An 18,453-nucleotide genomic window follows, 5' to 3' on the forward strand; every position below is an offset into this window, starting at 1 on the left:
GATCCCGCGTCTTGCACAGTCTTCATAACACTACAAATTTTGATCTTGATTGTCAGATACTAGAACTCTTTCACAAATGATCAAATAATTATTGGGGGGAGGGCATAGTTTTACTATATATTGAATTTCCCATAAACATAAGTACTAAGTAAATGAAGGAAGGATTGTATTTTGTGTGTTTCTAACTTGAGAGTTTCTCACGGTTTTGAAAAATAAAGTCCCACTCAGTGCAAACTGTGATGCTTGGGTCAGTCCTACATACACATTACAAAAAAAAAAAGTTAAAAGACAGTGTCCATTGTTATCATACAACTGCACAAATAAGAGGTCAAAAATGGCTAAGATCTAGTTTTTTCCCCTTGTTTTGAACCCTCAGCAAGAAATGAATGCATTAATACTTAATCCTGCCACTTATACTAAAGCTCCTTTCTCATCCTTTGCTTCAGGGAGGACAGACTGCCAACCTATTAACCAATAAATCAAATGACTGTCAGGCAGTTTGCTCCAGGCAGTTGGCCAAAAGGCCTTATCTTGAAACTGTTGGACCTATGTAACCCTACACTACTTATTTCGAAAGCCTCTCTCCTTTGATGGGAAGGACAGTCTTAACCATCCACTAAGAATGGGACAGAGGGTAGGACCCCCCCATAAGATGCAATTTTCTGAGACCCCATACAGTGTTTGCTGTACATAGAAATCCTGAAAATATACTTGGCTTTTACAATGTAAACATCGCTTCAATTTTTTCATATCTTTCCAGGACCAAGGTGTAGTGTAGCAGAAACTACCTATCTTTCTTCAGATTTGAGCCCAGTTTCATGCAGGGAGGTAATGTGCCCGGCCTAGAAAGGTCCACTTTCAAGCCTCCAGTGCAGCTAAGGGAGGTAAGAGACTGAATGGTATCCACTAATGAGGGGTTGCTGGGTGCAACCTCTGAGAAACTATCTTCAAAGGGTGGCAGAGCTGAGAATACACTTTTGCCTTTCCTCCTTTCTAAATATAGCTGCCATGGCTATCTCAGAGCATGAGATAGCCTTGAGGATAGAAGCTTAGTACTAAGAAGGGCAGCAGGAAGACAGGAAGAGCCTGGTTCTTCAGTATGACAAGCTCTCCATTCTAGCCCTCTGTAAGCATGGTGGCCAGCCCATCTCCACTTTCCTTACAGAAGAAAAAGATTATCCCCTATGTTTGGTTAAGCTGTCATGTTAAATATGATGATACTCTTTAATGGAAAAGTTGATATCCAGACCTTATTTCTTCTTTTGTCCTTTCGTTGCTTGTGACCTACACATTTTACTTGCATACCAATTGTTTGGACTCAGAATATTGTTTTTCTTGGAGAAACAATGCTGATCTTGGTGGTTAGTTCTGTAGGCCAGCTTGGAGAAGTCTATTGCATTTATAGTACACCTGAGGAATGGTGCATAGAACTCTGCCTACCTCCATCCGAAACTGTTCTCAGAAATATTTCTTCAGGGTTACATTCTTCTGACACAGGATTTAGGTCTAGTCCACCTGCAAGCCTGGGATAAAGGCTCTGACAGCATAGGATTACTGGGGAAAGATGAGTTCTGTGGGTTATTCTGAATCAGCAAAGCTAACCACCAAGATCAGCACTGGCAGCGCTAATGTAGGGCTGCAGTAAGTAGTAGCGCACTAGAAACCTAGTAGGAACTACTAGGAGCACTAGTTCTAGAGGAAAATACTGTCACATCCTATCCAGCACTGAAAGAAATTAACCAGCAATTCAGTCCTGCTTCTTCATCTTCCCTCATCTCCACCCTTGCTTCCTAGCCTCATCCCAAAATCTAGCCCGGAAGTTTATCTGCAGTTTAAATATGCCTAATAGAAGCAAAGTAGAATGACACATTAGAGTTTTTTCAAGATCAAATCAAATACAGGATAGCTTCTATACAGAATAAATATCACAAGCAAAATTCACCACTAATTCATAGCTAATAAAAGATGGGACAAAAGGAAAACAGGTTGGTCGATGTTTGTACTAGAAAAAGTAGAGCTCCTTTTTCTGCCTTGTGATGGTGTTCTGAATGTAGTATGTAACTTATAACAATGGTAATTTTTATTTGACACATAAATACATAGAGTGATCATCACTCTCAAAGAAAAAATCAGGACCCACAAGATACCCAAGTATTCTTGGAGTACTTGTAAAGACAAACATTAGTACGGCAGATATTACAAAAGCCAACAAATGAAGTATTTGGAAACTGTATTTTTTCTATTGACAATTTTTTTTCTAGTTAATTTCTTTGAGGTAAAATTTATATACAATAAAATGCAACATTTTAGAGTACAGATCAGCAAGTTTTGAACAAATGTACACACCACTGTAACCTACCATGATCAAGACAAGAGAACACTTCCATTACCCTCCCAGTCCTTCTGGGTTATCAATCCCTGGCCTCTACCCCCAGGCCCAAGTGATCATATTTGCAGAACATATTTCTTCAGGTACATAAACAATATGAATTAGCACCAAATTTCCTTAATTTAAAATATCCCCCACACTTTAAACAACATAAGAGACTCTAAAACTCCAGCTGCAATGAAACAAATTTTTTTCTAAGAAAATGTAAACTGGGCATGGTAGCACATGCCTGTAGTCCTAGCACTCTGGGAAGCTGAGGCAGGATGATTAAAATTTTGAGCTCAGACCAGGCAATGTAATGACACCTGGTCATCAGATCCCTTTAGTCATTACTGAACCACCTGCCTCGATTTCAACATACTCTTATAGCTATGGTACAAAGTCCAAGACAAATTAGAACTAATCTTCCATTTATTGCATTTTGGCATTCTGTAACCTGTGACTTAAGAAGGCTTCTAACTGTGTAGCCAATCTCAGTGATAATATAAAATGGCACCTGCCCAAGAAACATTCTTGGGGCAAAATTCCTTTTGATTCTTAATGCTTCAGTTATGACAATACTTACGTGATGACTTCAACGGGTAAAACTTAGCATTCTTACCAACTGAGTGAGAGATCAAGAAATTTTATGTGGTACTGTCTTAAATTCTCTACCTTTCTTGGAACATAGACAACAAAATATTTAAAAATGTTTCAGGTAGATTAGTCAATGACATGGCGTGTAACTAAAAAATAAGGAGATTAATTTTGTATCTCGTGTAGAAAAATCAGTGTCAGAAAACATAATGCTAGGCCATGTGAAGGTAAACCCGATACTTTCCAATTATATCAGTAGATTTATCTATACATATCTGACATGTACATACCTGTATATTTATCCATATACAAACATACTTATATATTTATATACTTACCCATATATAATATATATTTAAAGTAGATTTAATTTCTAAAAGGATTAATAGATGGAAACTTCAAGTAGAAACTATAAGTAAAAACTTATAAAACTAGTAGAAGGTTGAAGAGAGCTAGGACTTTCTTACCAAGATTGACAAATGCCACATTTCATTAACTAGAAACCACAGAAAATTTGACAAGGGGCAAGTCAGGAGTTAAAGTCAAAACATTCTCTGAAGGGGCATAAAGACTAAGGAAATATCCAAAAAGAAATGGTAAAACTAGGAAAAAATATATTCATATAATCATTCAAAGACTTGTTGTACATTTAGCACTATGCTAACAGTTTTGAGGAATATGAAATTATAAAATATAGGCCAAAGAGCTTACAATATTGGCGGGTGTAGTGCAGCACGCCTGTAATCCCAGCACTCGGGAGGTTGAGGCAGGAGGATCATTGCGTGTTCAAGATCAGCCTGGGCTACAAAGTGAGCTCAAGTCCAGCCTGAACTGCAGTGAGACCCTGTCTCAAAAACACACAAAAAAAGAGCTTATAATATCGTAAGAACAAAACACAGGCATTCGATGACATGCACCATTTAAGTTACGTAAGAATGAAGGCAAAGGGCAGGTAGATGTGGGTAAAAGTGGCTGAGAAGGTTTTGTGGCCAAGGCTGAATATGATCTACACCCTAAACAGCAGAACGTTAATAAGCAGAAGTTGAGAAGGGCATGACCAAAGGCTGGAAGGTAAGAATACAGCATGTTCAGCATCCACAAGGAGACCAGAGAGACCAGCTCAGACACTGGGAGGGCCTGAAATGCTATCCTTAGATACTTTTAAGTCAAAAAGCACTTGTGAGCATGATTAGTGCACTTTGATATTTAAGCTGGAGTATGACTTGAAGGGTATTTATGTAAGAAACTTTTGAAATTAGAGAAGTAAGAACTGGAGGAATACTGTGATTATAGAAGTGGTATTACATACCAGAGAATTTATGAGATCCTTTCTGGAGACCTGTGAGGTCAAAATTATTCTCACAGTACTACTAAGATGCTACCTGCCTATTTACTATGCTGATGCTCTCACTGATGGTACAAAGGAAATGGGGGATGAAATTGCTAGTGTCAAGAAAGTGAGTGGGATTAAAGTATACTATTAGCACTGAATTTAAAAAGAAAGCCCATATGGGTACAGTGATGCAAACCTATAATCCCAGCACTCTGGAAGGCTGAGGCAGTATGACTGCACATTCAAGAGCAGCCTGGGCAACTTAGAGACTTGGTGAGACCCCATCTCAAAAACAAACAAACAAAATGGCTGGAGATGTAGACAGGTATTAGGACCCTATGTTGAATCCCAATTACCACAAAAAAGCAAAAAAAAAAAAAAACCCAAAAAACCATAAAAAGCTTTAGTGTACAATAAATAGTATATACTTAAGGTGCATCTATATTATCACTCCTCCGAGGCAATCCCACATTCCTGTGGGTCTTCTACGCCAAACACAAGGAGCATAGAATTCTCTGCTTCAGGCCATGGACCATGGGTGAAAACAGCTGTCCCCAAGGGCATGGCAAGGGCAGAGGTGGCCTGACCCCCACCTGAGAAGTGGTCCTTTATAGAAAGTGTGTTGCACCCTAAATACATTCTATATAGAATGTTTTCATTCTATATAGAATATTTTCGGTGGGAAATGGGAGTTTTTTGTATGATCTATGCTTCGGGTGTTCTCCAAATCATTGGGGCACCGTTTAAAGGCAAAGGAGGGGTATGGTGGAAGAAGTTTGATTGGGAAGGCAAACACAGAAGGCCGCTCACCTGTGTGAGCCAAATGTTGCCCATCCCTTGAGCAGATCTTTCAGCTCCAGTGGGTAAAATGCTGCAGACTCACTGGGAATACTTATGGCAGACAAAGGCAGCCAAGGAAGAAGGGAGCAGGGGAAATCCTAATTTAGGATCTTTTCTCAAATTCTTACTGAAGCTAAAAGGAATATACAGTATTATTTACCTGGAAAACATCTGAATTGTCTTCAAATAGGTTGACAAAATATTTATAGTCAGCATAAGCCCAGAATTTGGAATGATCATAATCTCTAAATGGTCCAAAACTACTAGACCGGTCACAGTTCCAGGTCAGAAATTCTTCGAGTGTAGCTTCCACGTAACTACATGTGGTTTCAAATTGAGGCACTGCAATGCAAGAGAACACAGCTTTAAATGTATAAGAAACATGGTTTCTAAGTATTATTGGCTTTTTAAACAAAATTAATTTCAACCAAAAAAGATCTCTTATTTAACATTAATTAAAAATTTAATGGATTTAATGAATTTTGTGCTTGCTACACAATTCAAACCATTTATAACACTCACAGTACTCATGATTAAACATAAAAGTTAAAAATATGGTTGTAACCTTAAGATTAAGGATTACCCTTATTTCATCCTGATTTGGTGAACAAAGGGCACACTTGAGATTATCAAGCCTCCAAGACCCTTTCACGGGGGCGGGCTGTGAAGTCAGAACTACTTTCATATTAATATCAAGACATTCGTTGCCTTTTTTACTCTTATTCATTGTCCACAGACTACATGACATGTGTGGGTGTCACTGTGCTGGTAGCTGGTGGAACACATGGTTCTGTTCTTCTGCTTTAAATAGCCACATTTTAGTTTCCAATATGTTAAGTAACACCAGAGATACCTGTATCAGCAAAAGCACATCGGGTACTCAACAATTACTAAGGAGATCCTGTTATCAAAGAGTGTAAGAGCCACTGTGTTAGATTGAAAAAGTTTCTTAAAAAGCAATGTAAGAACTGTCTTTGAAAATTTTCTGACTTTGTGTTACACATTTAGCACACACAGCTCCTCAGAATCATTATGTGGACCATGATAATTTAAAGTCTTTTCATTTATTCATTAATTCATTTATTCCAGAATCATTTATTAAGAACATAATTTGTAATTAATATGGTACTCAGGTTTATAAGATCATAAAAGAAATAGATATTACTTGAGTTTTTAATATTTTAGATGAAGATAAAGCTTTAATTAGAATGATAGAGAACTTGAGAAATCATATAATGAAATAGAAAAGTTTGTACCAGCAACACTTAGGAAGGGAGAAGACCACCAGGCATGGTGCCACATATTTGTAATCCTAGCACTTGGATGGCTGAGGCAGGAGGATAGCCATGAGTTCAAATCAACAGTTTATTCAAGGTCAGCCTGAATGATATGGTGAGACTTTGTCTCAAAAAACATGTGGTGGGAGGAGAGACCATCTGAGATAAAGGTTTACTAACTGCCCACAGGTAGGTTTGTTATTACAGGTATGATACCAATGAGTTGAGACTGAAGTCTTGGATTAATACAAGAACTGTTTTTCCGAAAGTGCTGAAACTATTTTTTTGCTTTGCGAGTGGCAAAATATTTTAAATGGACAAAGGAAATTAACATTTAAGAAACCATACCCAGGCGTGTAGGTGCACACCTGTGACCCCAGCAACTCAGCAGGTTGAGATAGGGGGACCGCAACTTTGAGGTCAGCATGGGCAATTTAGCAAGACCCTGTCTCAAAATAAAGAAAAAAAATTTAAGGGTTGGAGATATAGCTCAATGCTTCTTGGACTGAATCTCCAGTTTAAAAAGAAAAAAATCTTTGCAAGGCATGAAATCCTTCCAAGAGGGACGCAGATCAGTTAGCAGAGATCCTGACACATAGCAGTATTCAGTAAATGCCAGGCACTGTTATTAATACTTCTCCGTCATTTATACATTTATTTGGAAACTTAAAACTTAACTGAATTGGAAGAAAAAGAAAGGTAGTCAAACTCTTCTTTCAGTATTTTTACCTTTTGCCTCCTTTTCTTTCCTGAACTGCTTAGGATTATACAATCATGGTTTCCCTTCCTCTCTTTTTACTAAAGAATGGCACAGAGGTAAAAGGCAGGATGTATATCAAAAATCATCCTAAGTCAACTGCTTCATCAACCTGTCACTTGACTTGAAGAAGGAGAATTTTACTAAGACACATTTATCTAAAAGATTACTATCTACATGCTCAAGAACTCTTTAAATTTTGTGAAGCACTTAGAATAGTGCTTGGTAGGCAGTAAATCATCAATATATGTATAATCTCTTAGTATCATTGACATCATCAAAAAGTCACCACAATAGGAGTACATAAGCACTGACAGACAAAAATACATGTGGCAAGAAAGCGTCATGATGCTGGGAAACAGGAGACATTTCTAAATCATCTCAGTAAATTCCACTGATTCAATTACATTACACTGTCTTTAAGTTTCCACTTTGTAGAACTCAGTCCAACTGACTGAATGCTAACGCCATTAACCGAGCCAGTTGCTCTTGGTGAGGAACGAACAGGACTTTTCAGTTAGGGCCAGTTATCTCAGACAAGTCTGCACTGTACCCCCAGAACCTGTGCTCCTTAGAGGCTTTTACATTCTGTCATAGCAAATTCTTTTATTAGAAATGAAAAGTCTAAGCCGGGCATGGCAGTGCATGCTTGTAATCCCACCACTTGGGAGGCTGAGGCAGGAAGATTGTTGCTGAGGCCAGCCTGGGCTACAAAGTGAGTTTGAGGCCAGCCTGAACTGCATAGTGAAATCCTGTCTCAAAAAGACTAAAAAAAAAAAAAAAGAAAAATGAAAGTCTAAAAGTGTAAAAATTACACCCGAGAACTCATACTACTGGGAAAATTAAAATGAATGGAATAAGAGATTTTTTCATTTACATTATGACCTCAAAGTAAGATCTTTTCACTTAGCCTTTTAGGAGCAGCACAGAGGAATTGTTCTGTGCTACAATGACAGTTTCTTGCTGGGTAGGGCTGGACAGTTGTTTTTCTTAGTTTCCTTTATGCAATGGAATTATTCATTTCCAATTTAGCATCATTGCTCCTCCATTTAACAATACAGTAGCCTAGGCAACTGTAACTTTCACTCCACTTACTGTAAAATATAAGGTAAAAAAGAAGCTCAACTGTTCAAGATCTGGCAGTAATGATAAACTGAGCTTGCTTCTAATGATCATAGTAAAGCTTCTTAAAATAATTTTTGCCCAGCAAGAAAACAATGATTTCTCCATTTTGTTAGACTTTCATCACCTTATAAAGAAGGAGCTCTGAACAGGATTTTTGATCATTATTCCCAACTTACAGATGTTTAGGATGTACTTCTACAATGGCTGTTCAAATTATTGCCAGCTGGGATACAACACTGACACTGATCACATATATTGAAAAATAAATTGGATCCAAACTACTTTCAGAATGTAAACTAGTACAATCACTATCAAAATTATTATGGAGATTCCTCAAAAACCCCAAAACTAGAAATTTCATTTGACTCAGCTATTCCCCTTCTAGATGTCTTCCCAAAAGGGTTAAAGACATCACACTAGAGGGATACATGCATACTCATATTTACAGGAGAACATGTCATAATGGCTAAACCTTAGAAGCAGATTATATGTCCATGGACAGATGAATGGATCAAGAAAGTATGGTATCATGGTACTTACACATGATAGAGTACTACTCTGCCATAAACATGGAAAAATTTGAGTCATCTGGAGAAAAACGGATGCACCCTGAGATGATAATGTCAAGAGAAATGATGACACACAAGCGTGGTATCTTTTATACAACAAACTCAATATATAAATAGGTTAAAGAGCAAAATAAAAGATATAATAGAAAACAGGAAGGCAGATCTTTTGCAAAAGAAGACTAAGAAATGGAGAGGAGAGAGAGGGAAAGAAAGGAAAGGGGATTTAAAAAACGAATTAAGACGTGCTATGGACATGTACCCACTGCCATAATGAATGTAATCATTATGTACTGCAAACATACCAATAAAAAAGACCCATATGATATTCACTATCTCTTCCTAAAAACTAAAAAGGCATTATATTAAAAAATGCAAATTTTTTAAAAAGTCATTTATTAACCTTATTTCCAGTAACCTAGAAATTTCTAGCAAAACCTAAGGCAGAAATACATACATTCAATATATAAGCTACAAAGATACCCTTATTTATACAACCATATGCCTGTCTACCTAGAAGAGCCACATGAACAATGAAAACAAAACTACCAAGATTAGTGAGTGGCTGCATATAAAATAAACATACAGAAAGAAATTGATTTTATCTATGTAACAATCAAAATCAGTTAAAAACTATAATAGCCAAAAATATTACTGTATAACCATTATACTGAATTTATAATATTTTAAGAAATGCGTCTATTTTTTTAAAATCCTTTTGAGACAGGGTCTCACTGCAGTTCAGGCTGGCCTTGAGCTCACTCTGTAGCCCAGGCTGGGCTCGAACTCTCAAAGATCCTCCTGCCTCAGCCTCCCAAGGGCTGGGATTACAAGGTGTGTGCTTCCACGCCCAGCTGGAAATGTGTCTATCTATATGAAAACTACAAATCTTTTTGCTGAGAGACAAATAGACTTGGTAAGCAAAGTAATGCATTCCTCTGTAAGAATATATAATATTACAACAATGTAAATTTTTTTCCAAATTGATTTTTAGAGCTTAAATTTCCATTTAAAATTCTAACAGGATTTCTTTAAAATGAGTACTTTGTGTAACTCTAAAGTTCATTTATTGAATAAAATTCAATAATACTTAAGAAAGAAGAGTTATTGAAGTTGAGCACAGAATACAGTTAGGAGAAATTAGCTCAGTGCCCATTACACAGTAGGGTAGTGATAATGTGCTGTGTATTTCAAAATGACCCGTAGAAAGGACCTGAAATATTTTCAATGCAGAGAAATAATCAATGTCCAATGAGATAGGTATGGTTATCCTGATTTGGACTTTACATAAAGCAAGTATATACTGAAACATCACATGCTACATGAATATATACAATTTTATATCAATTAAAATATAAGTAAATAATAAAATGAAAATAAAGAAGTAGAACTAGGTAGAGTGAATCATACTTTCACATATTAAAATATACACCAGTGCTAAGATCTTATTTTTCAATTATTTTATTGGCCCCAAACTGACAGCTTAATATATGGCTGAGAAACTAATGCTGGAGCACACAAGCATATAGTCACATAATCAAGATAATTTTCTTTTTTTTTTTTTCTGAGACAGGGTCTCGCTATGCAGTTCAGGCTGGCCTTGAGCTTACTTTGTAGCCCAGGTTGGCCTCAAACTCACAACAATCCTCTACGTCAGCCTCCTGAGTGCTGGATTACGGGTGTGCACCACCACGCCTGGCTAAAGATAGTTTTCAAAGGTAGAAAGGTGGAGGTGATTATTGAGAAAATGATGCTAGAATGGAAGCTCCCAATGTAACTACTTTAAAAAATCCAATGAACATCATATCTACTTACATAAAATAGATAAAAGTAAAATGTAGAAAAAAGAAATTAATAGGCTATTAGGAGAAGATATTAGAATATATATTTTCAGAAGGAGGAATTTCTAAGGGTAAAATGCGTAAAGATTAAATAAATGAAGATAAAATGTTAACAGGGCATTATTAAATTAAATAATTATTAAACTAAATAATAATCAAACTGGATTATAAAAATGGGAAGAGAAATGAAAATGTAGAACATTAACTGGGAACCAGCTGTGGTAGTGCAAGTCTGTAACCCCAGCCCGTGGGAGGCTGAGGTAGGAGGATCTCTGTGAGGCCAGCCTGGGCTACAAATGTCAGTCTGAACTACACAGAAAAAACTTGTAGGCCTCTCAGCCAAAAAAACCCAAATAAGCTAGGAAACACATCTATAACAATACAATATTCTCAATATGTAAAAGATTTATTTAAAACTTTTTAAACTCGTAACACTGTCATAGTCAAAGAATGGAAAAAAATACAAATTACTAACAAACATTAACTTATGTTCAACATTACCAGCAATCAAAGAAATGTTAATTAAAATAATGAGATGCCATTTTCATCTATCAGAAAGTTTTTTTAAAGATAAATCTCTATTTTGGCAAATGAGTGGCAAAACAGGTATTAACGCATGTTCTGAAGATTGTAAATGGAAACCACTTTTCTGCAAAGCCCTTGTTCTGTGTATCAAATGCCTCTCTTTCTTCTACTCCACAAATACCTCAAGTCCATTAGTTACTCATCCATCATGAGTTGGCCCTTGCCCTCACAAAAATTACCTTGAAAAGAACAGATTTTAATCAGGTAATTGCTTACACAACTAACCATGTGCTTTTAATTGTTCTAAGTGTTGCTATGAAATATAAGTTGTGTCATGCATGGTGACACACCCCTATACACCCTACTACTCAGGGAGCTGAGACAGGAAGATTACAAGTTCAAGGCCAACTGGAGTAATAGTGAGACTCCATCTCAAAATAATAAAAATGCTAGGAATTTACCTCAGTGATTCCTGGGTTTAATCTATGGTACTTTCAGGGAGAAAGAGGGAAGAGAGGAGAGGGGAAGGGATGGGATGGAAGGGGATGTGGGGGAGGGGGAGGAGAAAAGGAGATGAATACAAAGTGTTCCGACACAGTTTGATAGCCACACCTGATTTAGGGGATGGGGAAGGAGCCACACAGACAGGAAAAAATTTCTTCTACGCCAAAAGCTCAAGGAAGAACAATTAATCAGGTAAAGCTAAGAAAAATGGGAAAAGAAAAGAATGGCTAGATACACACAGGGAACTAGATACACAAAGGCTCTGGAATAGGAAGCAGCAAATTCCTGGAAATATAGAAACTGAAAATAGCCTGAGCTCAGTGAAAGTAAGCCGAAGCTTCCATTTCAAACACTTGGTCTTTAGCCTAAAAGTAATGGGGAGCCATGAAAGGGTTTTAAGCAGAGAGAAGATTAAATTCGTGTTTTCACAAATTTTCTCTGGTTACCATCGAAGAAACAGCAAGAGCAGGGAAGGCAGGGAGACGGAGCCTACGACTAGTGACATGGCCACTGCAGCTGTGGAGGTGCGGGAGACCCGGGCAACGCGCACCAGAGGCCATCTGAGGAGACAGACAAGCAGATGGCTTCTGGATACTTAGAATCTAAGTCATGAGACACCAGAACAACAGGGCAATCAGAAAGACTCAGAGGTTTTTGGGGTGGGGAGTGTCACAGATAGCACTGCCACTGAGGATAACTCACATGCCCTTTGAATCCCTCCTAGGAAAATCAGCAACCTAGACAAGATTTGTTTGTAAGAATGTTTACTACAGTAGTATGATAAATTTAAAACTTGTAAGCAACCTAATACAACAGAATTCTAAAATAAGTTATGGCGCGGCCATCCAAAGGAACATTAGGTAGCAGCTAAGTTACATTTAATGTCAAGATAGTGGTTCAGAGTATGTTAAGTAAAAAGAAGCAGGCTGTAAAAATTAATACATCTTTTTTTTTAATACATCAAGGGCTATATGGATATACATCAAAGTATAAGTAGTCTATCTCTGGTTAGTTGGAAAGGTGTTTTTAAATTTCTGTGGGTCTTTTCATGTTTTTAAGTTTTTTCTACACTGAGTATTTGAGTACTTATTACACAATAGGCACTATACTATAATATGCATATGAAATCATTTACTTTTGAAAATATTTCTAATATACAGAAAAGTTGACTGATTTGCCCAAGGTTACACAGTAAGCCAACATTTAAACCCATGCAGGCTGATTTTAGTATCAGCTTTTTTGTTTGTTTTTCTTCCAGTACCAGGAATCTAACTCACCACCTTGCAGTTTCAGGTAGGCGTTTTGCCGCTGAGCTAAAGCCCTAGCCCCTTAGTATCAGCTCTTAACCCATTATCCGCCCTTGACTGGAAGTTTTACTTTATACTCAGTGAAATAGTTTTTTTTTTGTTTTTTTGGGAGAAGGTCTTGCTATGTAGTTCAGGATGGTCTTGAAATTACTATGTAGACCAAGCTGGCCTTCAACATGCAGTGATTCTCCTGCCTCAGCATCCCAAGTGCTGAGATTACAGGTATGTGCCATTATGCCCAGCAATAATTTTTAAAAAAAACAAATTACCAAAATAATCCACACAATAGGAGAAAATATTTGCAAGTCATATATCTGATAATGGTCTAAAATCTATAATATATAAAGAACTCCTACAATGCAACATCAAAAAGACAAAAACTCCAATTAGGGAATGAGTAAAAAGTCTAAATGGTCATTTCTATTTACCAAAACACCCATGAAAAACTGATTAACATTATGAATCATTAGGGAAATGCAAATCAGAACTGCAATGTGAAGAACGCATGCACTGCAATAGCTGTAATAAAACCAATGTAAAAAGAATGTGGGAAAACCAGAACCTTCATACACTGTGGGAATGTAAAATGGTACAGCTACTTTGGAAAACAGTTTGGCAGTTTCTCAAAATGTTAAATATACAGTTATCTCATCTTATGGTTTATATCTAACCCTTAAGAGTTTTCATCTCTGAACCCTTAGAAGTTCAGAGATGGATTTTTGGAAGGTGACTGTAGCATGGGGCACTATACTCATCAGTGGGTTAGTCCATTAATGAGTTCACAACTGAATGTGCTGCCAGAAGTTGGAGCCTGGGTGGAAGAGGTATTCCCATGGGCACGTCTCTGAAGGTTATCTCTCTCTCCCTCTCTGTCCCTTCCTATTCTCTCAGCTTCCTGGTTGCCATGAGTTGAACTGCTTTCCTCTGGAAGCCCTCTCCATCATGCTATTTCTACTTGAAGCCAGCTGACCATAGACTGAACCCCCTGAAACCACAAGCCAAATACACCTCTCCTTTAAGTCATAGGTATCAGGTATTTTGTCCTAGTGATCAGAAGGTGACCAATATACCTTATGACTTAGCAATTCTTCTCCTAGATATCTGCTCCAGGAAGAGTGGTAATAACTCAACTATTCATCAACTAATAAATGGATAAACAAAATGTGTATGTCTATATAACAATACTATTTGACACTCAAGAGAAATGAAATACTAATTATACAGGTTGTATATCCCTTATCTAAAATGCTTGTAACAAGTATTGATAATTTTGGATTTTGGAATATTTGCATATACATAATGAAATATCTTGGGAAAGGGACCCAAGTTTAAATATGAAATTCATTTATGTCTCGTTACACCTCACCTGTGTTTTGACTATGACTTAGCATGTGAGCTCAGCTGTAGAATTTTAAACCTAGAACCATGTCAGTACTCAAAAAGTTCAGACTTTGGACAATTCAGGATTTCAGATTTCCAACTTAGGGATGTTCAATTTGTACTGCTACATGGATGAACCTTGAAAACACACTAAGTGAAAGAAACCATACCCCCAAACCCAACAATTGTACGATTCTATTTATATATGTCCTGAGTAGGTAAATTCAGAGACAGAAAGGAGACTAGGGCTACAGGAAGGCACAATGGAAAGTGCCTGCTTCAAGGGCACTGCCTTCTCCATGGGATAATGAAGGTGTTCTACAATTAGACTGTATGTGATGGTTGTACAGCATTGTGAAAATACTAACAACCACCAAAGTACATACTTTTAAATGGAATTTTGTCATATGAATTTTATGTAAATTTTATTTAAATTATTAAAAAGATCAAATTATTTTTTCTAAAGAGTAGTTTCTCAAAATAGCAGTTTTTCTTTCATGGCTTTTATTAACTTCAAAATGTCAAATTACTATGTGTCTTCTGTTCAGTGGAATGACAACAGTCTCCTAGGAAAGTGGTAAGCAGATTAATACACTGAATATAAGCAAATCACTCAGAACAGGCCGGTGACAACAGCTTTCAAACAATGTTAGCTACTAATACTAGTGTTGTACATGGAGTCTTGCCAGGATATAAAACTGTACAATTCCTATTTCTCTCCAAATTAGTTTCTAACAGACACTTCAGTAAGCAGCAGATTTAGTTCACTAAAATCAAGAAAGAAAAAATATAATCTGATTTTTATGTTATTGCAGGTCTAGCATTCATTTCTGAAAAACAAACAGTCTGGTCTGTGATTAGAATGAGAGTTCCAGGTATAGGTATTCTGCTAGATGGGTTGTAGGAATCCAAAAGGATTTCAGACACAAAGACCAACTCCATGAGATATGTGACAAAGTCAACATGTGACAAAGAAGCTAGAAGGGAAAATGGGGAACTTTCCAGTTCCTCCTGAGCTATTAATAGAAATTTACAAACCACTTTACTGTGAAGCTTAAACTCTTGAGTTTCTGGACTACCAATCTTACCCACATTGAAAGACACTTTCAACACCAGACAAGGGCTGTGAATTCCATCTAATTAAAAATAACACTGTTTCTTTCCCTTGTATTAACTAAATTTTAGAGGTAATGGTAGTCACTTGGTCTGACAATAGGGCAAAACCCCAAAATATTAGTATACATGTGAGAAAAGGGAGCAGACAAAATGAATGAATTTAAGAGAATAAAAACCAGCCAGGCATGGTGGTATATATAGTCCCAGAGGCAGGAGTATGGCTTGAGCTAAAAAAAAGAAAAAGAAAGAGAGAAAATAAAAAGAGAGAGCACTGAGGGAGGGGCCAGTTCCATAGCAGAGTCCTTGCCTAGCATGTGCAAGACCTTGGCTTTGAACCCCAGAAATAACAACAGAAAGGCTGCTTTATCTACATTTTATGCTTGTTCAATGTAATACAGCTCAGGCAGCTGATAAAGCAAAGGATAACATGACAACCACACTGAGCACTACAGCCTGAAGTTACAAATGCAGGACAGCAGTCAAAAGTGTTAGGGACTATGAGACTGTTTCAGTAGTTACCAGATGGCAGTAGTGGAACTATAGTGCTACACTGCAGAGTTGTAGTATCGGGTAGTATTGTTCTTTTTCAGTCATATGGGAACACAAATAGTAGTGTATTAACAAATATTTATTAAGCCCTACCACATTCAATGAGCCCCAGCAATGCACATACATATACATTACATAAAAAAATATGTTTTATATGAGAGTTTAAACTATTGGCTGTTGAGTCTAAAACACACACAAAAAAACCTTAGGTCAAAATCTTTTTCCAAATACTCCAGGAAAATTTTCGTTTCTGTGCAATGAAAGATTAAAAAGAAGACTGGAAGAAAAGATCTCTCAAGAGAGGAGAGCAACGCTGAGAAGTGGGAGCAGTATTAGCATGGCAGCCTCCAGCCCCACCTGTGTCTGCGCTCTTCATTCCCATTCTGAATCGGATCTGCTTGCCCTGAAGAACCTCAGAAAGGTGCTCAGCAGTCCAGTGTCGCGATGGCCAGTCAGAAACCATGTTGCAGAAGACTGCAGGTTGCCGTAAAGACATTATAATGTCTTTTGCTTTCTCTGGTGTAAAAGGTTTGACATGTTCACCTGGAGAGAGAGATGAATAAAGCAACAGATAACTATAAAGTTATTTCATATCATATGAAGAAAAACAGCTAATACTGTTTCTGTTCTGACAAATCTTTTTGTGCAAATTCGCTACACATACACTTTGTTGATTACCAGTTATAAAAATATTTGGCTTCAAAGGTTCGTAACTCTTAAAATGACTTTTTCATATTAAATTTTAAACATTTGAATGGTGGTAACTATGTACAATTTTCAATGTCAGAAATGAAACCTCAGTGTTAAAAATGGCTTTCCAACTACTTTAAATTTACAAAGTGAAATTTCTGTAAACTATTATTTCTTAAATAGAGAATTATATAAGAAATGGTGCTGAGAACTGCTCTGGAAAGATCAGAGTTGGAGTCTGCAACAATTTTATTTGCTATATCGCCTTTAGTGCCCAAACAAAAATAAAACCAACCTGAACTAATGTGGCAGTCAATCTGGAAAGGCAGAGTACATTTTATTGCAGTTTTAAGAATAAAACATGTGCTGGGGCTGGGGATTTAGCTCAGCGGCAAAAGCGCCTGCCTGGCAAGCGCAAGGTCGTGAGTTCGGTTCCTGGTACCGGAGAAAAACCAAAAAAAAAAAAAAAAAAAAAAAAAAAAAAAAAGAATAAAACATGTGCTAAGATGGTAATCAGTATTAATTTTGCTTTCCATGCATCTATAAACAGTTTAGGAGATACATGTATATTCTCCAAGATATGTATTTGGAGATATATGTACCTCCAAATTGTGACTTAAAGATTCTCATTTTTTAAATCAAAGAACAAAAAAGTTTCTGTTTTCCTCCCCTCCATCTCATCTCCTCTCTCCCTTCTCCCTTTCTCTCTCCTCTACTGGAGAGCAAACCCAGGATCTAGCATATGGTAAGCATTCTACCACTAAGTTATACCCACAGCAAGAAAGTTTCTCTTTAAAGACATCTTAAAATGTTAAGAGTAGCAAAATGGGGCAAAAAAGAATCAAGTTATATCATATACAGGTACAAATTCCCTATGATGAATGTGATCGTTATATAAAGTGTACCAATAAACTTAATAAAAAAGGATTGTGCCGAGTGTGCGAGTGCTCCGGGAGCTGCTGGTCCCGCAGTTCAAGTCCATGCTTTACTCACACCGCCACGGTTCCCAGCTGAAACTCGAGGAGAGCCAGGTATTTCCCATCTACTTCCTGAGGGCAGAGCAGGCAACCCAGGACCCTGCCACCATTACAGACTGAGTCTCTGCCCTCCCTGCACCTGCGGCAGAGAGGAGGTACTCACTCAGAAGCTCCAGGGACTTCTCTGGCTGGGGAGGGGGGGGTGTGCATGTAGCCCCTCCCTCCACATGCCCTGCGAGTGACCAAGTGCTCCAAGAGCTGCTGGTCCGGCAGTTCGAGCCCATGCTTTATATTCACCGGGACCCACTAGGGGGTTGAAGGCATGGGCAGTCTGTGATTGCTACCCGTCTGGCCTGCATCTGGTTCCTGTATATGTCCTGAACTGACTGGAGACACAGAATCAGGTGGTTCACAAACTGTCGACCCTGCAGTTTGTGTCTGGGTTTTGCCTGTACCCTGAACTGCCTGGGGACATAGGTCCACTGGACGGGGACTGTCACACCAGTGCAACCCGAGTCTGGGCCATGCACGTGCCCTGAACTGCAAGGGGTAGCTGGATCAGAGGGCAGACCATCAGCTGACACCAATGCCTGTGTCTGAGACCAGGGATAACTAGATACAAATCAACAACTGCCAGGAAACCTGAGACTAAATAGCGCTTCTCAGAGGTCACTCAGGGACAAATCTGACCAACAGGAAAA

The 18,453-nt window shown here is 37.7% G+C and overlaps 1 protein-coding gene across 2 annotated transcripts in view; it reads right to left on the reverse strand.

Annotated features, from left to right (window-relative positions):
* Hspbap1 (HSPB (heat shock 27kDa) associated protein 1) overlaps positions 1-18,453 on the reverse strand; it is a 73,711-nt gene that overhangs the window by 22,605 nt on the left and 32,653 nt on the right. For both annotated transcript variants that reach the window (XM_005386521.2, XM_005386520.2), the window contains exons 2-3: positions 16,443-16,628; positions 5,299-5,480 (exon numbers count right to left, since the gene is read on the reverse strand). In XM_005386521.2, the coding sequence (XP_005386578.1) occupies positions 5,299-5,480; positions 16,443-16,628 (368 nt within the window). The remainder of the gene's footprint in view (positions 1-5,298; positions 5,481-16,442; positions 16,629-18,453) is intronic.

This window comes from Chinchilla lanigera, unplaced genomic scaffold, assembly GCF_000276665.1.
Source record: "Chinchilla lanigera isolate Chin_1 unplaced genomic scaffold, ChiLan1.0 scaffold00026, whole genome shotgun sequence".
In the NCBI taxonomy this organism is placed as follows: Eukaryota; Metazoa; Chordata; class Mammalia; order Rodentia; family Chinchillidae; genus Chinchilla; species Chinchilla lanigera.